The sequence below is a fragment of the Abramis brama genome, assembly GCF_963993115.1.
Source record: "Abramis brama genome assembly, chromosome: 7".
Lineage (NCBI taxonomy): Eukaryota > Metazoa > Chordata > Actinopteri > Cypriniformes > Leuciscidae > Abramis > Abramis brama.
Window position 1 is genome coordinate 34,563,033 of NC_139969.1, and position 25,199 is coordinate 34,588,231.

General features: G+C 36.2%; 2 protein-coding genes across 3 annotated transcripts in view; one reads left to right on the forward strand and one right to left on the reverse strand.

Moving 5' to 3' along the window:
- cUnh1orf35 (chromosome Un C1orf35 homolog) lies at positions 1-10,492 on the reverse strand. The gene is made up of 8 exons (XM_084119125.1): positions 10,355-10,492; positions 8,447-8,597; positions 8,328-8,373; positions 8,156-8,235; positions 7,826-7,898; positions 6,490-6,566; positions 6,266-6,403; positions 1-1,231 (listed from the first exon to the last, which is right to left on the reverse strand). Exons 1-8 carry the CDS (start codon positions 10,449-10,451, stop codon positions 1,027-1,029), a joined length of 867 nt encoding a protein of 288 aa, XP_083975251.1. The 5' UTR covers positions 10,452-10,492; the 3' UTR covers positions 1-1,026.
- Positions 9,788-25,199, forward strand: part of guk1a (guanylate kinase 1a) — an 18,226-nt gene continuing 2,814 nt past the window's right edge. The window contains exons 1-7 of one of the 2 annotated variants that reach the window (XM_084119127.1): positions 9,788-9,949; positions 19,246-19,359; positions 20,839-20,880; positions 22,773-22,869; positions 23,078-23,216; positions 23,309-23,393; positions 23,491-23,576. In XM_084119127.1, the coding sequence (XP_083975253.1) occupies positions 9,925-9,949; positions 19,246-19,359; positions 20,839-20,880; positions 22,773-22,869; positions 23,078-23,216; positions 23,309-23,393; positions 23,491-23,576 (588 nt within the window). In that variant the 5' untranslated portion in view covers positions 9,788-9,924. Of the gene's footprint in view, positions 9,950-10,764; positions 10,963-19,245; positions 19,360-20,838; positions 20,881-22,772; positions 22,870-23,077; positions 23,217-23,308; positions 23,394-23,490; positions 23,577-25,199 lie in introns of those variants that run through there. The other variant, XM_084119126.1, reaches the window with a different exon arrangement.

Sequence of the window (25,199 nt, forward strand, 5' to 3'; positions counted from 1 at the left end):
TGTGATGGAAAAAGTTTATTTCACCAAACATATACAAGAATAAAAAGTCAATCATATCTGCAGCAATCGCTGGAGATCGGAGTTTTCTCTTTATGCATCGAAGACCAAAACGTGTCCAGATATCATTTCAGCTCAAAACCCAAAAGGCTCAAAACCTTTTCTTTCTTTTTTTGCATTATGTGATATTATTTTCATGACAAATAATCCCATTTTACTCCAAAATTCTAATACATAACTGAGTTTTTGTCATTCTGATTGCTGTAATTTTTTAATAAGAATCAGCATAAATTCAAACACAGCAAGACAACAAATGGTATAAAATTTGTTCTTTTTTGAGTATTTTGAGAGGAAATGATTTAGAAACTCTCATCATTTATTCATCCTCATCCCATCTGCATGCATATAGGACTTTATTTCTTCCGATAAACACAAACTAATATTTTTAGGAAAATAATCAATCTCTGTGAGTCCATATAATGCAAGTGACTGTGTGCCACTCTGTAGATGTTTTTTAAAAACCACACACAGCAATCGGACGGTAATCCATATGACCCCACTGGATGAATCAATGTCTTCTGAATAGAAATGATAGGTATGTGTAAGAAAAATACTCATATTTTTAACTTTTGAAAAATTTTGCTTACACACCTATCATTTCTATTTGGCCACTTGCATTTTATGGACTCACAGAGATTGATTATTTTCCTAAAAATATTAGTTTGTTTGTTTAACGTAAGAAAGAAAGTCATATATATCGCAGATGGCATGAAGGTGAATAAATGATGAGAGAATTTCATTTTTGGGAAAAGGTCTCACTTTGTGTCCAGAATAAGAGTGCTGTACAAGCTAATTAGTCCGAAGGTAAAGTTTTCCTCCACATTTACATGATACCCAGAACTCCTTACTAGTGTGCTGCATATGAATCTGTGCTCGCTGAGCTGCCGTGTCTCGTGGCCTAAGTTGACCAGGGCTTGACAAAGGGGCCAATCAGATCCATTCTCGGGGTGAGGTGGTGTGGACGGGGCATCAGGGATCTGAGCTGGTGTGGTGGCGCCGCCGGTAGCTTGGTCCATCAGAGGACGAGTCCGTGTCGTGCCGCTGGCGAGGGGGGGGCAGTGTCCTGCGGTCAGCCTTTGGCCCTCCTCCTGAATGGCTGTCACGGGCTCCGGCTCCACTCTGACTGCTCCTTGATGGATTAGGACCATGGTGGTCCCGGGAATCTTTTCTTGGCCTGGGGAGCACAAAACACACCTAGACAATCATTTATTCCTGGTGAGCATGGGAAGTTTGGTTCTGTTTGAGAGGAGGACCATAATTTTGACACGGACTATGAGGAATACACTATCCTTGTCTACGGATTATATCAAATATGTCACATTTATTTATTTAGCACTTTTCACAATACACATTTTTTTCAAAACTTCTTTAAAGAAAATGATAATGTTGACGTGTATAACATTTTAATATATTCATGCCTTATAGTCGCAATTAGAAGATTAGAGCTGGGCGATAATATAGCTTATATTTTGCAATAATACAAGCAATCGAACAGTTTTTTGAACTGAGATTGCTATATAGTACATATCGCCCTATGCGAGTACACTGATGTATGCAGATAAAGCTGGGTGTACTTACATATCCAACTTTATATAAAAAGCTGGGTGATAATATTAATTACATTTTGGTACTAAATAAAGTCAAGCAGTTGAGATGTGCTACATTTTATATATTGCTTTACGTATGCGGATTAAATTAGACAGTATATAAACAGTGGATTTACACAAAGTCTACACACCTCTGTTAAAACAGCTGTTTTTTGTGATGTAAAAAAGGAGAAGATATATCATATCAGAACTTTTTAAATGTAAAAATTACAACCCATCCAATACCACGGAAAAACAAAGTGACATTTCAGAGAAAAAAGATAAAAATAAAAACTTGAAATATCCCAACTGCATAAGAGTGCACCCTTTTATAATTGAGTTTGTGGCTGTTTTCAGAGTGAAATAATCATCAAGCTCATGTGAAATAGTTAACGCCCATCTTCACCAAAAATTACACTGATTAACGTATCTGAATAAATCTCAGCTGTTCTTTTAAGATTTTTCTGACATCTTCTTGTTTGAATGCTTCTACAAGAGATTACGAAGCATCAATGGGATCTCGTTGTTAAAAAGTGTCGCTCAGGCGAGGGCTACAATTTTTTTTATATATTAGGTAAATAAGATATACCATGAAACACAGTCACCCAAATCCATGGTCTGATGAGACCATTATTGAACTTTTTGGCTAAAATTGTAACAGGTATGTTTGGCACAAAAACAACACCGCACATCTGGAAAAGAACAGCATATCCATAATAGGCGTGGCTCAGTGGCTCCGCCTTCTTTGACGTGGAAATCTTCTGTCCAGCCCATTGAGGCCAGATGTCCACGGGTAAAAACATGAACATTTGAGTAAGTATATGTGCTCTTTACTCCAATAGATTTGTAATGAGAAATGCAATTACTTATTACATTTTGTTTGGCACCTAACCTTTTCTGCAGCAGTTTATTTCTGCTATAAAAGAAGTGATCCGGGCATCTACAGGACATTGAAGGTACTATCAAGTACCTTAAGACGTTTTAAGATGTTTATTCAGTACAAATGAGAAATGTAGTTGTGAAATAGTTAAATTTTATTACTGTTACACTTATAGTACACTTAAACATATACTTTTATATAATAAAAAGTGGGCCAATTTAGTCCCAAGCAGTATTGAAATAGTACAATAGTATACTACCAGTACATTGATATTAGTATACTTACTGCATAAAGTTAATTATACTTAAAAAAAATGTACTTGAACTTTACTTTAGTATACTTCATTAATGAACCTGAAGTATACTTTTTTTCGTAAGGGATATCTTGTGCATTTTGCCTTCACTCTCCCAAACCTGTCAACAAGGCTACAACAAGGCTACGCAGGTGTTTTTCATATATGAGATGAGGACATGCAGCCACTGATGAGGCCCAAACCAGCACTCATGCCCTTTTGAGCACTTGAGCTTAACTGAGACTTCACTGTTTGTAGACTTTTAAGAGGCTGTTGTGTCCACCTTGATTAATTGCAATACTGAGATGTTCAGTTTTATTTTGATTTAAAAAAATAAAGGTGTTGAGGACTAATGCATACTTGGGCCTACATTCACTATGAGTAAAATACTATTAAGACTAGATACTCAAGCCTTGTCTGTGAAACCACGGGTTAAAGGCTAGTCCCAGACTAAAATTAATGTGTGAGCTGTTTTAACTGAAAGCCACTTGCACTAGAACTATATCCGAGATATCTTAAAATGTCACTGCCATTGTTTTGACTCAAGAGTCGTTGATCTCAACATTTACTTAAAGTATGGTTATCAGGTTCTCTTTACATCTCTGGCTCCAAGTACCAGTTGACTTTTGTGTTGTCTGCTCAAAAGCTGAAAATGAAGAGAACTTTCCCCTTTCAGCAGGACAATGATCCAAAACACATCTAAATCAACAAAAGTATGGCTTCAGCAAAGACAGATGAATGTTTTGGAATGGCCCCGCCAGAGCTCAGACCGGATTCCTATAGAAAATATGTAAGGGGACCTGAAGAGGATCGTGCACATGAGATGCCATGATCACAATTAAACAGATATGCAATGTTTTTGCAAAAAGTGGGAAAATATTCCCAAGTCAAGATGTGGCACGCTGACAGACTCCTATTTAAACAGACTTGGTGCTGTAATAAAAGGGTGCTTCAACTACTATTAATCAGGGGTGTGAACAAAAATGCAGCTAGTTATTACAAGTTTAAAAACAATTCTCTAAAGTGTGTCACTTTGGTTTTCAGTTACATTGCATAGGTTGTAATTTTTACATTCAAGGTGCAAAAATATGATTTATCTTAGTTTCATTTTTTACATCGCATTTTGTGTCATCACTGCTCAGCGATTCAGTGGCAAAACTATTTTATCGATAAAATCCATGGGCCGTTGATAAGTTTCTGTGCTCCTGAATGTTTCTGTGTGTGTTCAGCATGATCTCCGTGTGTGTGTGCTTCAATGAAAACAGAGCATTAATATAGAACGGTGATTAAACTGACTGGGAACTACCTGTGCATTAAACTATTTTATTGAACACCTTCTAGCCAATCAGAATAGGGTATTCAGACAGACCATGGCATGGATCGCTTTACATGACTATAGTGTATTTATGCATGAATGTAAAGTAGGATGTTATATATCCAACTTTTATCCAACTATAGTTTAAATTTGAACCCTAACAATCAAACAGTTGAGACTTGCTATAGTAGTACATACCGCTAAGCGTGAGTGTACTTTATGTAGTGAATTTATGAACGTAATGAAGCTTGTGAGGTTTTGTTTGATTTATAAAAAGTTGGTGGTGTGTAACACTGATACGGTGATATAAATCACAGTTAAAAATTGTGATCCCCCCTCCTAAGCAGTTTAAGTGTCAGCCACAGAGGCATCAGTGAAGTTAAAATATGAAATATCACCCGACAATCTCAGCTTCCGTAAAAAAAAAAAAAAAAAAAAAAACTAATTTAAATGAGTGCTATTTGTGATTCCCAAATCTAATCAAACTACAGCTCTTTTCCAAAATCAAGTTAGCTGCCACTGTAGGCATCATAGGTGCAATGTTACAAATTGAATGAATTGTGATTTGGTATGATTAAAAAAAAAATTAAATATACTGAACAAAATTATAAACGCAACACTTTTGTTTTTGCCCCCATTTTTCATGAGCTGAACTCAAAGATCTAAGACTTTTTCTATGTACACAAAAGGCCTATTTCTCTCAAATATTGTTCAAAAATCTGTCTAAATCTGTGTTAGTGAGCAATTCTCCTTTGCCGAGATAATCCAAGCTGAGTTGACATCTTCACCTTTTATTAAAATATGATTCAAATTTGTTAAAGATTTTGTAAGCATATTGCGTAGTAGTGCTTCGAGTCAATTGTTTTATTTGTGATAACGCAATGAAACATGCCAAATTGCCAACATCATTTTTATCCAGGCTGTCATAAAAAGAAATGAATACATGCAAAAACAAGAGAGAACCAAAAAAATATTAATACGTGATTATGTTGTAGTCAGTGCATGCAATCCTATGAGCTTTTTGTTTTTCTATGCAATTTTTTTGCATAGTATAAGAAATCCTGTAGATGTAATTTGCCTTTTTTGCCAAATAATTTTTTTAGATATATACCCTAACCAAGTTTATTGTTTTGTTCTTCCCTCATATTTAAAATATTATAATATATATATATATATATATATTCCTCTTATTTAAAACAAATATCCCCTCCGGACATCACTTTTGGCCTCTACTGTATGAGATGAATAATTATGCAGATTACACTGCAAATGTATATCTGTCTTCATCTACTGTCATCATCATATCCAGTGACCTTCACTAATTATTGATTCTGGAAGTCTGGACAAAAATATTTTAAACCTGGAAGACTTTGGCCATATATTGTCATTGCTGTTTTCATATTTATTAATGTTTTTGTTCATGTAATTTAAAAAAAAAATCACAAAAAAAATTTGTTCAGGGATTCCCAAACTGTTTGAACCCTTTTGAATTTTAAGTTAATATTTCAATAATTTAATCAAATTTCTATGTTTACGGCTCTCTGATTAATCCTGTTAATGGACACATTGACATGCAGGTAAACAAATAAAATATATTTCTATTTTTAGTATTCTAGTATTTTATTTTAAAATTATTTACTGTAAAAGGTAAAATTTTTGTGATTTACTTATTTTAATACTTTTTAACCAACTCACGAACTCCCTGCAGTTTTTTCACTAACCCCAGTTAGAAACTGGCGTAAATTAATGTTAAATGCACTTCATGACAACAAAGAATGGAATATTTTCTTTCTCTCTCTCTCTCTCTCTCTAAAAAATAAAAAATACCTTAGAAGCTCCCTAAGTTTTTGAACAGAACCATAGTTTGATCATTTTTTTCAACCCAAACAAAGTTGTACCACTGTCTTCAAAAGGACTGTATTATGTAATAAGAAGAGGAAACTAACTAAAACATGTGATGCTCATAGTGAGCACTAAAGCAGTTAAACTGTGTTACAACGCCCTCTTGTGAAGAAACTGCGTTACACCTTAGAGAAATAAAACATCTATAGTTTTACATATAAAATAATCCATAACAAAAAGTAAATGATGGTATTTAGTTAATTGACACAATGGAAAAAATATACACAGTTTACCTTTTACTGTACATTTCAGAGTCAGAATCTGAAGAGTCCCTTCTGCTTCGGTGTTTCGTCTTCTCTTTCTTCTTCTTTTTCTCCTTCTTCTCCTTCTTACTCTTCTTTTCCTTTTTACTCTTCTTTTTGCTGTCAGATCTGTAATTAATATCAGTTCTCAAGTCTTTAAAACCATAAAATGGATCAAACTTATTTTTTTCCTGTGAATCATTTAGTCTATATACCTTTTATCTCCTTTGTCATGTCTGTTGGACTCCTCCGCCGTCTTAGCGGCTTCTTGCGGTCTGTCAGCTTTATGATGCTGGCAAAACATAAATTCATAAATTCAAGATCAGTAACGATTTACTCTGCTTGTAATATGATTCTTGAGATTAGGGCTGTCAGAATTCCTCAATTAAATGAGTGCTTGATTCTAAAAATCCTTGATTGATTGCAATTTACCCGTGTCGATTAACCGGCACAATACTGGAAGTGGTGCATTCGTTTTCTAAGGCTGCATGATATATTAAAACCATTGAAAAATCATAATATAGCATTAGTGCTATTGAGAAATCACAAAGGCTGTGATTCAATTAAAATATCTATAGAAAGTGAAGCGCAACGCTTTATTATTTACATGCGTGCAGGTTACGTGTTTCTTCCAGCGTCTCAGTAAATGCTGCATAAAAGTCTGACACACTTTGTGTTTCATAGCGAAGTGTTGCACTGTTATCATTTACGTGCTCCTTCGCTATGAAACACAAAGTGTTTCTCGGTTATCGGTTGAAACGGGGTAAATTGGTTATTGGTTATGGTTTTAATGTATCATGCAGCTCGCTTAACAAACTCCATCTCTGCATATGCCGTGAGTTTGGGTTGCTTACAATGTTCATCTGGGAACATAATGTGCACCATTTGACCAGATTTGTAATGTAAATCATTTATAAACCTAAGCCAACACAGGAGAATATGTTTCTAAAATGCGAATTGTTGTTCATCACGATTTAAAAATAAAAGTTTTAACCCTCACTCTGAGTTTGAGTGTTTTGATGTTCTTGTTCAAGACATTACAGTGGCTGTAGCGTTTCCATTAGAAAAAAGTGGCCAAATATTAAAGATTAAGTGGACATTTTAAATAAATGTTGTTTGGCCAATATTAAAGGATTTGATCATGCTGTGTAACAACTAACACCATTTGGCACCTTCTGCAGACATTTGTTATCATACATAATGTACACAAGTTGATTATGTTTATATTATGTATATTACATTATGTATTTCAACAGTGCTATTCAATAAAACCATATGATTACTTGGGTTTGATACTTCATTTGAATCAATTATTATTACCTCATTGTTATTATACAGTATACTGTATGTATTTTAAGTAATTTTAAAGGCTATTGTTCACTCAGGACTATTTTTAGTACCAGAAAAAATGATCCATTTACTCGATTAAACACCAAAATAATCGTCCGATTACTAAAATAACCGTCAGTGACAGCTTTACTTGAGATATGAGCCATGACACATTCTTAAAATCAAATTAGCATTAAAACCTGATTATCTATGTCTACATACCGTGAAAACCGGCAAACCCATTTTCACAGCTTCTTTTTCTTGCTTGGAAAGCAACATTCCTCTCGCCCCGGCCCTGATGAAGAACAAAAGCAGAATCTCAGAACGTTACATTCTATTTATAAATAAAAAATAAGATGAAAATAGAGGAGTCATTTTTTATAGGTAGATATTCTGCACTTCTGAATTTTGCTCAACCCTGATAATATGTATTATACATTCATTAGGGTAATTTTATGCTGGAATATTAGTTACTTGGAGCATAAAATGTCTTTAGAATGTATTTTTAACAGGCAAAGAGATCAGCAAACGAACATACAGCACTGGCTTTACCTGGAGCTTCCGAGCCCAGAGACCCGGTCCACGTCCCGTTCCTCCCCCTCTCCTTCCCTCCTGCACACATCTGCAAGATCCTGCCAGCAAGAGAAATACGCATCAGAAAATGCAACAAGAAATGCTGCAAATAATTAAAAATGTCCATGTTTGGATGTTTACAAATGCAAACCTCTTTGGTGAGACCAGTTGGTTGTTTTTTGATGGTTTTATGGCCCCTAAAACAGACAAGAACATTCAGATTTGCACTGATTTTATTTGACAGGCCACTGATGGATCACGCACACTTACAGCGCTGCCAGCATGGCCTCGTGCTCCGCCTCCCGCACCGCTGCCATCTCCTGCTCTTTAGACACCGCTGCGCCACCCTTCTTATCTCGGGCATACCACGTCAAGTCCTTGCCTTTCTGCCACCGTCCAACCGGCGCCATGAGGGAATTCCCTGAGGAAAATCAACACAAGAGCTGGTCACACTTTAGGTTTGGGAAAACATATTCACTAGTATGAACTATGACTTTTGTCTCAAAAAGCTCCTAATTTACTGCTTATTAAAGGTTAGTAAGGTAATTGTTGTAGAGGTTAAGATACTGGGTAGGATTAAGGGACATAGAATATGGTCATGCAGAATAAGGTATTAATGTGTGTTTTATAATACTAATAAACAGCCAATATGTTAGTAATATGTAGGCTAATAAGCAACAAGTTAATAGTGAGAATTGGTCCCCAAACTAAAGTGTTACCCAAGACCTTAGGCGAATCTTACATAACATGTCAAGAAGTAATATTTCACCCCAAAATCAAAAGAAGAAAAAAAACAAGAAATTATATTTAGCTTATTAAAAAATTAAACCTATGACCATCAGAACAATTAGTACTTTCATGACAATTAACTACATTTTCCCCCATAATTTTCATTATCATATAAAGCATAAAAATATCATTCTTAGTATAGGGTAATGTTGAAAATATATTACACATTATTAAAGATTATATTAGAAAAAATGAACTATTTAAATTGTATTTGCACCACATTGATTGTAGTATTGGTTGTATTGCATTTAATTTATGGCCATTGTAAATTAAAGAAAACATGAGAATTACATTTATTTGATATGATATGATATTTGATCTGATATGCGTTTATTGGAAAATGTGCCAAACTATCATGAAAATATGAAAATATTTTGTGTGCGGCAGGGCTTATAGATAATGCATTATTGTCCTTATCAGTTATTAACAAGTGAAATTGAAATTATTATTTCAAGGGTAGAAAATATAGCTGATATGGAACGAATCAATACTAAATCATTTTGCCCTTCTGACTGATAGAGACTAGATAAGCAAGCAACTTTGTAAGTTAAATGTCTTAGGGGTTAAAAAAAACTGCGTGGTACGTCAAATGTGCACATGGTACATCAAATTATGAATCCCACTATGATGAAGATAGCGTTCTTGAACAGGTTGCGTCACGTCTGCCCAGTAGGCCTCACTGACGTCATCACGGCACATAAAAGCAATATTAATGAGCTACGCATGCGCAGTAGAAGGATTCCTGCAGGACGCTGGGGGCAGGTTACCTAGCAACGACCGCATGACCTTATTAATATTCAGATGCTGAGCCTTTGCCATAGTAGGATTCGTGAACTGACGCGCTGCGTGCACGTCTCGTGCGACTCTGGGTACTTTAACTAGAAAGCCAACACGTCAACTACACCAACAAAAGCCACAACTGTGTCCGACACATACACATTAAACTAACAGGCGTTGTAATGAGAGATCATACCAAGGAAAAAGGTAGGAATGTTTGAATTTACATTACTAAGGACTTTAAACAGAAGAAAACATTTAATGCAACGTGTACCCAGAGGACACTCTGTCATGGACAAACCATGCTGATGTCGAGTAGCAATATCTTTACAGGAAAGCAAAACAACTATTCGTTACAAGTCTGCTACAATATCCTCACGAGTTATTAGCTTTCTGAACAGGTTATCGTGTGCCAGGAAACTAACGTACAAAATGTTACCACAGACCAGTTGCATGAGCTCTATTTTAGCAATTATTAGTTAATTCAAGCGTGTAAATTGCACAAGAAATCATGCTTCTCTGAATATAACGCTGTATTTGGTGAACTTCGCATATAGAGCACACAATAATAGCGCTGACTGAGTTAGCGGCTAACGTTAGCTCGACACTCACCCAGATAGTTCTCTCTGTGTTTGTCCACTTTCACTTCATCCCAGTTGAACTGGTCCTGTCCCCCTCTCACCCCTCCAGATCTCGACGAGCCGAACATGACTTCTGCTCACTATCCAGGCACACTTCCAGCCTCCTGGAGGCACTGAGAGATGCTTTACACGCGTATAGTAGAAGAGGAGTCAGGCCTCGGGTTTCCACAACATCCGGGAAACCGCTCGTCTTTAACTTACTTAGTAACGCATTCAGCACGAAGAGCTCTTTTAACAACCACAAACATTATCGTGTCGAGCAAGCTCTATTCACAACGACACCCCCCAAAAAAACGATTCCTTACAAAAACAACAAAGCGCGTGCAGTGTCGTGAATACGAAAATGCGATGTCTACATCATCTGCCGTGTGGCGCGCGCTTCGCTGATGATGTTTTGAAGATCTGCGGAGCGTCTGTCCGCGTCTGATGACGTCACCGGGCATCAGTAATGGCTCTCATGCGAAAGCCAGTCACCTGAGCGAGAGAGGAAGATTTTAGGCGGAGGGGGAAGACATTTCTCCCTGTTTTTGACCACTTTTATCCCAATGTATGTGAGGTTTATCTCCAGGCTATTTTCAGGTGAGTTGAAATGAGCTACAACTTTAAATACTCGCCAGTTGCATCATCATCCTTTTCAGTCAAGTGTTACAGACCATTTGTGAAGTGCCATTATGATGTTGACTTTTCATAAGGCTTAATTGTACTGCATACTTTCTTATACTCGTGGCAGATTTGTATTCATCACGTTCGGTGTGTTTCAAAGTGAACCCGCTGCGTTATGCTTTAGTCATATGCATGTCATAAACGTGTAATGCATTATGCAAGCATTTAAATGACAATACAGTGCTGTGCATATGCCTGGATGGATTTATGTATAGTTTATTAAGGGTTTTTGATTGCATCTGTGTAAAGATATGGAAGCTACAGTGTGATGAGTGAAAAAGTGTCTGGTTTCCATTTTTGTAATGTAATGTTTAAACAAAAATTACTAATAAAGCGCATTATCAGCCTAACATCTGAGAAAACCCTAATTGAAAAATTGAAGCAAGAGTTAGATCTCTAAATAATGAAATATCATATTTTTCTAACAGTCAAAAGGCTAGGCAGGTAAAAGGGTGGAAGAAGACAGACGTGTTTTTTTGAGGAATCTCAGTCTGACTTTGTCTGAGCAGAAACTTATTGCACAACTGTCAACCAACAAAGGCAATGGCAAAAAAAGACCACTGGGTTTAATCTCTTTAATTGCGCATCCTTGTTTACTTTCCTCGCTTCCCGGCTCTGCTCAATGTTAGGAAAGGATGCAGTGAATGAAACTGAGAAATCTAAACTCAACTTCTTTGTAAATTGGAATATTCTTGATCACTTCAAAATGTCATCAAGCTGCGCCCAAAGGATCTGTCCTCGTGTTGAGGTTTGCTGGTTTAAGACATTCATTCTGAATATTAGTAAAGCGAGAAGCCCTGTAGAAATATGTGAAATGCACTTCATTTAAACTGCATAGGTAGGGGTGGGTGATCTTCCCAAAATTTTAATATCACAATCTAAATCGCGATCTTCCCAATTTTGAGATGTATTATCGATAATATCCAGATTGGAACAAGCCTATGAACTTCTATATTTGCACAATTTAAAACACAGAATTGCATTTAACAGTCAGTTGTCAAAATGGTAATTAAACCCCGAGTTAAACTCAGCAAAGTCTTCACTGTATGAATTGATTCTTATTAAAACTAAAGTGATTCAGTCAACAGCAGTGAGTGATTCTGTCTGTCTTTTGTTTAACATTAATGACACAGACAGCGGCAGGTATTTGCATTAGGTTTTAAGACCGAATGCATGGATCTAATATAATGACACGCATCCAATTTCATTCCCAACTTAAGACACATAACTGACTGTCTTTATGTAAATGCTCGTGAAGATGGACATTTTGTCACATGTTTTGTGTATATTTGACCGTTTATGTGCGCGCCTAAAACCCCAAGTATACTTTGCTCACAAAAGTGTGTCTCTTTCGCAGTTTAGTGCACTTTTAATAACTCAATTGAAAATAAAGAATGTCCCAGTTGACTGATTTGGACATTTAAGTTTTGGATTTTAAGGAAAGCTGAAAGCACATGGCTTTAAAGGAAAAGAATGGCATGTGACACAATGGTAATTTTATCTTGATTTATCACGTTTCCACAATCGTTAGAAGCACGGGTGTCAGAACCAGACCCACGTTGGGACAAAACCCACCAACTTTTTAAGACCAATGATATTGGACCCACTCACTATTACCGTCTCTAATTCAGCGCATGTCTGTTCCCTCTTCAGAGCGCCGTCAGTCAGATCCATTCCACTGGCTCATTCAGAGCCACTATTAGCACCTCAGTGTTGTACATTAAACGGTATACAATAATAACATAGTGTAAATGATTACATCTATTAAATGGATGCCACCTTATTGGGACAATAAAGCCCTTCCTAAACCTACCTCTAACCGATAAACACTTTATTATTAAATGCACATTAAGCACTTTATTTCCACTTTTCTAATATTTTGTCGTCAGGTCGCTCACCCCTATGCAAAGGTAAAACGTAAGTTAAATAAATTGTGACGTGAAGGGGGAGTAGAATTTGTACATGCGTGAGGTTTTTCGACAGCTATCGCTTTTCTTAGCGCCTCTGGAAGAATCCACGTTTCTCAGTGCAGTTCGAGAAGACTCTAAGCTGGATGATTCCTTCATTGATTTCTGGGTCAATGGATGGAGGAGTTTGAGTGTTGAGAAGATCCCACTCGTCGTCTTGTGACCTTGAAGACTCAGACATGGACGATACAGCACACAACATAAGATTAAATAGTACTATAAAGGTTGATGAGGAAACAAACGCGCTGTCTTTAAGCACCAGCCAAAACTGGTCTCATGGCGAGGGGTTGCACCATATGACTTGCATTAAAATGTGGATGTCACACGTGGAGCTCATTTATTTGAAGACATCAGTTTGTAATGGAGAGGTTGAAACAAATGTTGTGTAGGACACTGAATTAAAAAGGGGGAAAACAGTTGCACATATGATAGGCTCATTAGGCTGGAGGAAAGCTTCTTTATAAAGTCTGTCAGTATGAGATGTGGCCTGTTTTATGATCATTGTCAAGGGTTTTTCCTGTGATTACAGCTGTTTTGCAGTTTAATCTAGGGGAACGTCCAGCTGTAGTGAATTATACAGCGATGTGGATGGTTCACATTCATTGTTCAGGGTTTGATTGATTCAGGTTCCCTATTGAATTGAATTCTTGAATATAAATTTTAAATAATAGCACAAGGTGTCATGTTGTGGTTAACTGTGATTGATGTGAGAACTTGCTTGAATTCACTGTGCGTGTATTGACTGTGCGTGTATTTTAAACGTTCTCTTGTGAGCGGTGGCTCTGATTTTGACACTGAAAAGGAGCTGTAAGGACTTCCAAGCCTATTACCTTCAAGTGCCTTATGTCCCTCACAGCTGTTTGCTCTGAGACGTCACTTCAGCTCTCACTGGAGTAAGACTATAAGACTCGAGGCGATTTTCAAATCTCTTTCTCCTAATTTCTCCTAATCCTTTTAAATTTACTTCAAAAGTAAAAAAGTGACTTATTTTGTAGTTATTTTTAAAAGATTGATTAGCTTAAAGGGATAGTTCACCCAAATTCTGTCATTAATCACTCACCCACTACACCCATGCAGAGAGCATTTAATGACCGAATTCAATCTGTTCATCATATAAAGCGATCGTCACTCTTCAGAAAATTTGGACTAAACCGCTCAATTCATATGGATTAGTTTTACTATCTCTTTATGAACATTTTGAAGCGTCAGAGTGGTAGTTGTGTAGCTGTCTACAGAAACTGTACAGAAAGCTCTCAGATTTCATCAAAAAGATCTTCATTTGCGTTCTGAAGATGAACTAAAGTCTTACAGGTTTGGAACGACATGAGGGTCAGCGATTGATTACAGAATTTTGACAATCTGATTGTTGTTAAACAACAGTGAAATACATTGAACGGCGAACGCAGTGTATTTTGTCCCTCACAGCATTGTTTTCATTCCTGTCAAAATTGAAATATGGAGCTACCCTGACTAAGATCTATAGTCTGATATTATTATGAATTAAAATATACCATAAACCAGTAATATCCCAAAAAAAAATGTTTTAAACGCAAAAACGAAGTGTCTTTAAAATAGTGGTGAGTACGTACTGTAGTATATAAATATACAATATGAAAACTGACCTTGCATGGTGTAGACTTGGTAGAGGTGGAGTTGATTTGTAGAAAAGTGGTGCAGTAACAAATACTACATTAAAGTAAGGAGATTTTAATGAGAATAACCATTGAGAATGTGAGTGGCGTAATGGTTAATAGAGCGTCAGACTGGTAACCCAAAGGTTGCGGGTTCGATTCTCAAAATCAGCACCTAACCCCCAATCGTTCCCCAGGCGCCACAGCAAAAAATAGTTGCCCACTGCTCCAGGTGTGTGTGTGTGTGTGTGTGTGTGTTCACTACTCCTAATGTGTGTGCACTGACTTGGATGGGTTAAATGCAGAGGACAAATTCCAAGTATGGGTTACTTGGCCTTCACATGTCACTTTCAATGAGAGAATAATGGGTGTCATTCACTAATAATTGATGGAATCCACCTAATTCACGACACGAGCGTGCGCACATGGATTTGTTCTTAACCTCGTTCTGATGTTAATGAATTTGGCTTATTCTAAATGAGCGACTGCATGCCCAAGGTTAGTCGTTTGGCATAAAACCTGCCCGTACCATCTCCATTTAAAGTCCCTGTGAACCTGAAGTTTACCGACTTTACTTCAGTGTTTTGACTTATTTCCAACTTATTTGTTGTGACTCATTTCCTTTTTCCAAACTAACGTCATCAGAGGAGGAACGCCATTCCAGAGCGGAAGCAAATTTTCAGATTTTGATTAAAGATTACCACAAAAAACAAATGTTTCTGTATATTAACTTGCACAGATTAATTGTTCACCACAAGTCTAGTAATGTGCGCTAACAAAGTAAATGGGGTCAATTTTGATCAATCGTCAATCATGATGACTTTAAGGGCGTTCCACAGCCTTTTCTTTACAGCCATTCATAACTCAGTAAACATACGACACTCATGTTACACTCTCGAAACAAAGACACCTGAAAGATCCTCAAGTGCACCATCCTCAAAACCAGTTCAAACACAATAAACATCTTTTATTTTATTTTATAAAATATTTTATTTTTCTACAGACCCACTATATATATATATATAAATGAATGAATGAATGAATACATTTTCCTCTTAAAGGAATAGTTCAAATGAACATTCTGTCATCATTTACTCACCCTTCAAGTTGTTTCAAACCTGTATGCATAAACAATTGATGGACTCATTGACTCCAGAGTATTTTCTTTTCCTACCGTTGAAGTCAAAGGTGTCCATCAACTGTCTGGTTACCAACATTCTTCAAGATATCTTCTTTTGTGTTCAACAGAAGAAAGAAATTCATACAGGTTTGAAACAACTTGAGGGAGAGTAAATGATGACAGAATTTAAATTTCTAAGTGAACTATTCCTTTAAAATTATTATTAGGCCACCCAGAGTATGTGATTTTTGCATACGTGTGTCGTGTGGTTTTGTTTGTTTCTAAAAAAAATCGTACATTTGTACATATATTTCACACACGAATCAATACATATCAATGTCATCATACATATGACACATATCAATACATAATTAACAAAAAAAAGTCTATGGTAATGAAAATTTTAGGGAAGTGTTAATTGTCAAGAAAAATATCAATGAAAAAAAAATGTATGTCCAAATAGACATACAAAATTGACATTTCTTTATTCAGAATATTTTTTCTTTTTGATTTTAAAATGGCTTAAATGCTGACCTGGACATGTTTTTGTGAGATTCACGCACCCATAGCTAAAATGTAGCATTTGAATTTGATTCAAATTTGAATTATTCAGTAGATTAATGGGAAATATCACTACTCAATGTTGACGCTGTAGTTTTTGTTCTCGTAAGCACAGATGTGTTTGTGAGTCAGTCTGGTGTAATGCTGATATGGCAGTAACTCATGCAAAGAAGGCTGGGTTGTTGGACAGGTTTGGCTTCCAGTGAGCTGATAGGAGCAGGACATTATCAGAAAACACACACACACACACACACACGTTCAGATCAGATTGAGTGTTGTACATGTTTCCTTTTGCACATTTGAGCAAGGTAAGCAATACAAACACAGAGCTTGAATTGTGATGTAAATTGACTTATTGTTATTATGAGTGTATTTACATATTGTTTTAATGCTTAAATATTTTAAATCCAGTAAACCTAAGCCTTAAGCGAGCAGTTTAATTGACATTATCATTAACATGTCAGCTGCTTTAATGTTTCATTTTCTAACATTAGTCAACATGAACTAAGAATGAACAATACTTCTACAGCATTTATTAATCTTGATGTTAATTTCAACATTTACTAATACATTATTAAAATCAAAAGTTGTATTTGTTAACATTAATTATTACACTGTGATCTAACATGAATGGACAATAAACAGACTTTTGTCAACTAACATCAACAAAGATTAATATTAATACATAAATATTGTAACAAATGTATTGCTCCTTGTTAGTTCATGTTAGTTAATACATTAATATTAACAAATGAAAGCTTATTGTAAAGTGTTATCGAATTTTCTACTTCCAAGTGCCATGGGAAGTCAAACTAACTTAAGATTTTATTATATTTACTTAAATTGTTTATCGCCTACTCTTTAACAATACATCAGGCTCTTAAAGGGATAGTTCACCCAAAAATGTTGGCAATCAGACAGTTGACGGTAGCCATTGACTTCCATAGAAGGAAAAAAAAAAACTTAACAAACATTAATATCGTGTTTTGTGTTCAACAGAATAAAGAAACTCATACAGGTTTGGAACAACTTTGGCTTTGTCTTATATATGTAGGTCAGGTTTTTCCTGTCAGTCATCATTAGATCAGAACACATTTTACACAGGAACACTGAATGTTTGGTCAGTAATTCAAGAATTTTGTCTTTTTTCTAATCTATCCACCTTATTTTTCAACACGAAAGTAAGCTATTTGTATCTGTGAATGTGCGAGACTTCCGGTTCATTAGCCACTATATGGAAATAATGAGAATGAAAACATATTGTATGGTAAAACTATTTGCTCTACAACCTACTGTGTTTACAATTATGACAATACATTAAAATAATAGGCTAAGAAATACCAGTTTGCAATATCAAGCAGCATAATGAGCTTTTTTTGTACACTAGAAATAACTGGAAGTGGATTACACCAGAAGCCAGACACATTACATTTACAAATAGCCACGCACACTATGGATGGCATGTGTTATGAGGAACTATAGCCACAAGTGGAAAAAATCTATTCCCTTAACAGATTATCTATTAGAAAGTCTAGTTAGTCAAAATTTACCACAATAAATAAAATAAAACGTGATGAATTCTAGTAAGGATGGTCATGAGTAGTTTAGAAAGCTTTCTAATTGATCTTGGCGCAAGATGATGTTCTCCTCTTTTCATCTGTTTTTTTTTTTTTTAGTTTTTAGTTTAGAAAGTGCCACAGGACACACAAATCGGATCTGAACTGTTGCCATACACAGTGTGGACAATCAATATTTTTAGATCAAATTCCGATCAGATACACAAATAATCTGATTTGGACTGGCAGTGTGAACATTTTGATTATTGGGGAGGTTACATCCCCCCGGAAACATGGCATAATACAGGATCTGTAATTTTCCACTGTCGTCGTAATTAAAATGTCCTTAGTGAATTGGCTCATCTGAAACTCATCAGCTGCGTTCAGAGCTAATGAGCTGTTGTGCTTCAGTCCTGTTGGAACATGTTGAGACAGGATTTTGACATGAAGAAGTCACTACCGGACAAAAGTTTGGAATAATTAACTTTTTATATAAATATATAGGCTATAGTTTTGAAAGAAGTTTCTAATGCTCACTAAGGTTGCATTTATTTGGTAATATTGTGAAATATTATTACAATTTAAAAGAATTATTTTCTATTTTAATTCATTTAAAGGTGCATTGTGTAATATTTAGGCGAATCTATTGACAGAAATGCAATATCATATACATTACTATGTTTTCAGTGGTGCATAAAGACCTTACATAATGAACCGCTGTGTTTTTATTACCTTAGAATGAGCCATTTCTATCTACATACATCCCCTTACATCGACATGTTTCTACAGGAGCCCTAAACGGACAAATGTTTTGTCAATATGTTGTTCTTCGTGCAAGGAAGCTTGCTAAAGTCAGCGAATAAAACACTGACACACTGATGAACAAGTTACAATAACATTCGCAATAACAATTGTTTTACTGAATAATTAAGTAAACCTAATTTCTTAATTTATCTTTGTAAAGAAACCTCATTGCTGAACTGGCTACTCTCTGCTGTCTCAGACGACGACATCTTTTCCTGTCGGCCACCATACTTCTGTTGATTGCAATTCGCAACCTAAATACTAGATGCCGCTAAAAATTACACAGTGCACCTTTAAAATGTAATTTACTTCTATGATGGAAAGCTGAATTTTTAGCATCATTACTCCAGTCTTCAGTGTCACATGATCCTTCTGAGCCTCAAAGCTCATTTCATTACAAAGAGTAATGTTTCGTCTTTAGTTCACAAAGAGTCTTTAGTTTTCTAAACATTTAGACTGATTCATTCTTGTGTGAATGTGACTTTAATCTGAAAGTGAATTGAATATTTCTGAAAGCCTCTTTCTTTCTTTCTTCCTCCCTGTCTGTGGTGTGTTTGCAGCGATGGCTGGACCGAGGCCTGTGGTGATGAGTGGACCCTCCGGGGCTGGGAAAAGCACTCTGTTAAAGAAACTGCTCAAGGAGTTCGATGGTGTATTTGGCTTCAGCGTATCCCGTAAGTCACATACATATGTGACACAAGTACAAATGCTGAACCAGCAATTCTTTTGTGGTAACAATTATAATAGTCAACCATTTTATTCCTTAAAACTCATCTGCGAACACCAAAATGACATATTTAAAATAAAAAGTCCTGTAAAAAAATAGCTTGAATGTAACTATACACTCTTGCTTCATTTAGTATATGTGAACCATGACTATGCAAATTAGCCCCACCTCCACTCACTCACACCTGCTCAGAATACCTGATCTGTAAATCTGATACCTGATCCTGATCGGTCAACATTTTACTCAAGTTACTGTAGTAAACACTGCATAAGGATATCGCTCTTTACAATGTTGGACACATAATGGTAATTAATATGATTAGCCTTTTGCTTGACTACGTTATCAAACAGCTAATAATGTGATGCTTATGTTCCACAAACCATGTTCGCGTTCACCATCTCAGAGTCAGACAGATGCCTTCTAAAAATCAGCATCAGAAACGCTTTGAACAACTAAGAACGTCAGTGGAGAAAGGCAAATAGTTCATCATAATATCGTAATATACAGTGTACAGGCAAAAAGTGTTTGCCCCCTTGGTAAATATGATCAAATATGGCTGTAAAAAATAAATCTGCATTTGTAATCCTTTTGATATTTTATTTTAAAAATGTGCAAAAATCTAACCTTTCATTGAAGTAAAATAATTGAAAGTGGGGGGAAAATCACATTATGAAATAAATGTTTTTTCTCCAAAACACGTTGGGAACAATTGTTTGCCCCCTTTTATTAAATACTTTTTGCAACCTCTTTTTTCCAAGATAACAGCTCTGAGTTTTCTCCTATAATGCCTGATGAGTTTGGAGAACACCTGGCAAGAGATCAGAGACCATTCCTCCATCAGAATCTCATTTATTTCATAATGTGATTTTTTCCCCCCACTTTCAATTATTTTACTTCAATGAAAGGTTAGAATTTTGCACATTTTTAAAATAAAATATCAAAAGGATTAAAAATTCAGATTTATTTTTTACAGCCATATTTGATCATATTTACCAAGGGGGCAAACACTTTTTCACACCACTGTACATCATATACACAATTCACCCGCTATATTGCTAAATGTACAAGATTTTTCATATCAACAGAAAAATATACCTGGATAATCTGGCTTCTCTTGAGACTCCCCTGCTTCGCAGCATAGTTATGATGATATGCTAAAGCCGGCCACACGTTGACCTGATTGGTTACAAGGTAGTTTGTGACATCAGAAACACCAGCGATTTCAAACCGTGTTTTTGAGACTGTCTTTGTTTCACTGCAGTTTTAAGGAGAAAATACTCAGCAATGATGTTGATTTATGAATTTACACATGGTTTGTCTGAAAGCACATTAAAAACACCACATAGACATATAAACAACATTAAAAACTTGATTTTCAGCACAGAGGGACTTTCAATTTTCTTAATTAAGATTGGTCTTTTTCCAGATACAACGCGAAGCCCTCGTCCAGGAGAGGAGAACGGCAAAGGTTAGGCTTTTGATCTTGAGTGGTAAAGAGAACAATGTTTTTCTGAAAATATCTTTTGCATTGTCCTCAAAACCCAAAACTAAATTTTACTACAAGCCTTGTTATTATAAAACATAATGTTCATTACATAAATATCTAGTTATTTCAGTTGTTAGTCAAACAGAATCAAATCTTAAAGTGCCCCTATTATGCTTTTTCAAATATTACCTCTCATGCAGTGTGTAATAAAGCTGTTTGTGAATTTAAACTCTGCAAAGTTGTCGAAAGTGGATGATAAATAATCCACTATTTATATCCAATATCCATAATATTGTCTCCCAAAATAAAGATTCGACTCTGAACCACCTAAACGAGTCGTCAGGAATCCCAGTCTCACTTCCGTGACCTTCATACGTAACGCCAGTAACACGTTTGCGTAATGCCCGTCTATGGTCTTCATTGGCTGCCCGTGAACATGGCTAATTTGATCCTCCTCAAACACTGTAGCTGGTTCGTGTTGTGTACATGTCGAAAAGATGATGTTTTCTGCTCTACAGAAGTACATTCTCTTTGTAAACACTTCCAAAGGATGAGGATATTAAGAGTAAGTGGTTAAAATTACCACAACAATACAACAGTATTACCATTGCTTCTCAAATATCCATGAGGTCTAAATGTGATTCACAAAACGCATTAAAGATGGGACAGTACCCACTTTATTTAGACCAATTTGCTCCTCAGAATCACAACCTGTAAGAATGATTATCTATTGATGTATATATTTTCTACCGGGTGTTCAAAATACCTAGTTTTGAGTTTTATATTGTGTTTTATATTGTGTAGGTCTCCTGCTAACTGGCTGAATCATGTTATTACTGTCTTACTGAAATACTTCTGCTGATCAGTTGTGGGCCACTGTTACCTAAAACTCTGTCTATTAATGCAGATTGTCTGTCGTTCTCACTACTTTGAGTAAAGATAAAGGATGGAGCAAGATTTGTTTTATAAACTTTAATGTTACATCAGTTATCCATGTTAGAGCTCGGCTAACGTACGCGCTGTTATTGATTCAGTTCCCGCATGTTCACCGCAATATATTAGAAAAATACACATTGGTTTGTTGATGGACCTGCACTTGTTAATGCTGATGGTGAGGAATTACAGCTGTAACATCTCATAATGTACCTCTAACTGAGTAGCTCCTGCTCGAGTTGTCCTTGCGATGGAGGTTCGGGTTGAATAACTAGTTCTTCCAATGTTTCATCATCGTCATGCTTGAATTGATAAAATAAAATCGACGTCATCATTACGGTCTTTACAGTTCAATCGCTGAGCTTTAGGAAGCCTCCGGAGCTGAAGTTAATGGCAATGGTCGTTTAGTTTCTGACGCGCTGTAAGCGGTCGACCAATCACAACAGACTGGGCCATCTGGCCAATCAGAGCAGAGTAGCTTGCGGAAAGGAGGGATTTAGAGAGACTGAAGCATCGGAGTCGTTTGAGAATCATTGAAAATGTGGTGATGTGAAATGTATATTATGTGAAAATGAAAAATGTTTTTTTACCTTTGCATGTAAACCTGTTGTAGGAGAACTCCAAAACAAAATTAGGAACCTTTAAAATGGCATAATAGAGGCACTTTAAAGTCGTCATGAAGTGGAAGTTGCGCAAGTCTTTTCTTCCCTATTCCCAAATTGACTGATACAGTGATGAGCCAAAAAACATGGGTCAGCGCATGTGCATAAATGAAGCATCAAAAATATGCTTTCCAAATTTGTGCTTTCAGTTGCGTGTTGTTTTTAATTGGTATTCTGGCTGATTAAATGATAATTGCAACATCCTTTGAAATATCAGTTTTTTTGAAAGTCAGTCGATGAGTGACGTATCTTCTGAAAAAATCTTCTTTTTTCTTTCAGATTATCATTACGTTACCAGGGAAGTTATGCAGGCAGCAATAGCAAATGGTGAATTTGTTGAAAATGCCGAATTTTCAGGGAACATGTATGGAACAAGGTACAGCCCTCTTTGGAAAGTCTTGTTTGAAGAGAGATTTAACTGACATCCTTCTTTTGAAACCACTGATACAATCCCATTGTTAAGTGCTTGTTCTTATTGAATGGTCTATAACTTAACACGCTTGTCCTCATATTCAAACTTTAGAAATATGTATGCAGAAATATTTCTGTAATTATAACTAACCTCACTTTTGCCCTCTTCACAGTAAAGCAGCTGTACAGGCTGTTCAGGCCAAAAATTTGATTTGCATTTTGGACATTGACATGCAGGGAGTGAAGAACATCAAGAGGACCGATCTCAACCCCATATATGTGTCCATCCAGGCCCCGTCAATGGACATCCTGGTAAGAAATACTTCAAATGAGCGCGCTCTCCCCAAATATAATGTTTACATGTCTTCATTTTAATCTCAGTTGTATAACTTTATTTATTTTAGGAAAAAAGATTAAGGGATAGAAAAACTGAATCTGAGGAAAGTCTACAAAAACGCTTAGACGCAGCCAAAGTGGACGTGGAAATAAGTAGGTATCCATTTCTACGAATTTTTTTTTTATAAAATGCTGCAATTTTTTTTCACATCTAAAATAGCATGCTAACCGTTATTTATCCATCTTTCAGGTAAAGAGCCTGGATTATTTGATGTGATCATTATCAATGATGATCTTGACGCAGCGTATGGAAAATTAAAAGACACTCTTCTCGAGGTAACATTTTCCAGTCTAAATGGGGCGTCAGGCGCGACACAAGTGTTTTTTGCTAGTATCAGCCCGACGCAGTTATCATTTTCACGTCCTGCGCCACGTTGTTTAAATGGCAAATGCACTTGCGCCCATGGGTGCTGGTCTGAAAACGAGGTGTGTTCAGGCGCATTGTTGGCGTATTGCTATTTTGAGGCGACTGAAATAGAGCACGTTGGTAATGTGTGCCTATCGACGGGTCCAAAACGAGCGTAAACTTTGTCCCGTAGATGGTCTGCTCGTGCGCTTTAACCTCATGCTTGAGCAGATCCATTTCCTTGCTAGAGAACCGTTCAGTTTTTACGCTTGCAAATTCCGTCATGTAAAATCCGCCATGGTGCCAATCCGCTTTTAAAGGAAATGGGAGATGAGACTCTGATTGGTTTGTTGCACGTTACGGCCAAAACACACCCATTACATATATATATATATATATATATATATATATATATATAGGGATGATTAGGAAGCCATGATGGACAGAGGCCACTGGGCAAATTTGGCCAGGATGCCAGGGTTACACCCCTACTCTTTCGAAAGACATCCTGGGATTTTTAATGACCACAGAGAGTCAGGACCTCGGTTTAACGTCTCATCTGGAGGACGGTGCTCTTTGTCTTTATAGTGTCCCGTCACTACACTGGGGTGTTAGGACCCACACAGACCACAGGGTGAGCCGTACCCCCTGCTGGCCTCACTAAGACCTCTTCCAGCAGCAACAGAGGGCCCTTAGAGACATTTAAGTTATAACCAATTCTTTAACTTGAATTTCCTTCGGGATTACTAAAGTATTAATCATCATCAACTTTATTTTGGATTTCTTTGAAATGCTCTCAATCAGATTTGCTCAAAATCCAATTGAATAATTTAGCAAAAAAAAAAAATAATAATAATATATTATTTTATTATATTATATTATATTATTATTATTATTATTATTATTATTATTAAATATTTTTTTCCATAGCAGCACCGGGTGTATTTGGTACCCGCTGATACCCGCTTTCAAACTTCGTGTTTTACAAGCGTAAAAAAAAGTCTCATTTTAACCAATCACAATTATATCTGTTGAGCGCATGAACCCAATAGCCAATCAGAGGTGCTAGTCAATAAGTTAGTCAGAATCCACTCAACACCGCTGAAAACGCACAAGGTTTTGTTTTGTTCAACGCGAGTCCTTTCCTTATAACCAACAAAGTGTAAACAATGTAAATAAGGGATTGATTGTACAAACGCAAGAGTGCAAATTCAGCTTTAGAGATTTGACAGCCTTAGTGATTATAAGGCTCTTCTCTTGCTTTCTGTTTATTACACCCATTCACAATCTGAAGTTTTTCATGCTGCTCGGTACACTGTAAAGTTTCTGGATTGACAACTGTATTTATATATGCGATTGAATCTGAAACTGAAATGATTGACAGTGATAACCAATGGATGAGTCAAAATGCGACAATTGTTTTTAAAGGGGTGATTGATTATGATTTCACTTTTCTAACTTTAGTTAGTGTGTAATGTTGCTGTTTGAGCATAAACGACATCTGCAAAGTTACAACGCTCAAAGTTCAAAACAAAGGGAGATATTTTCTTTTA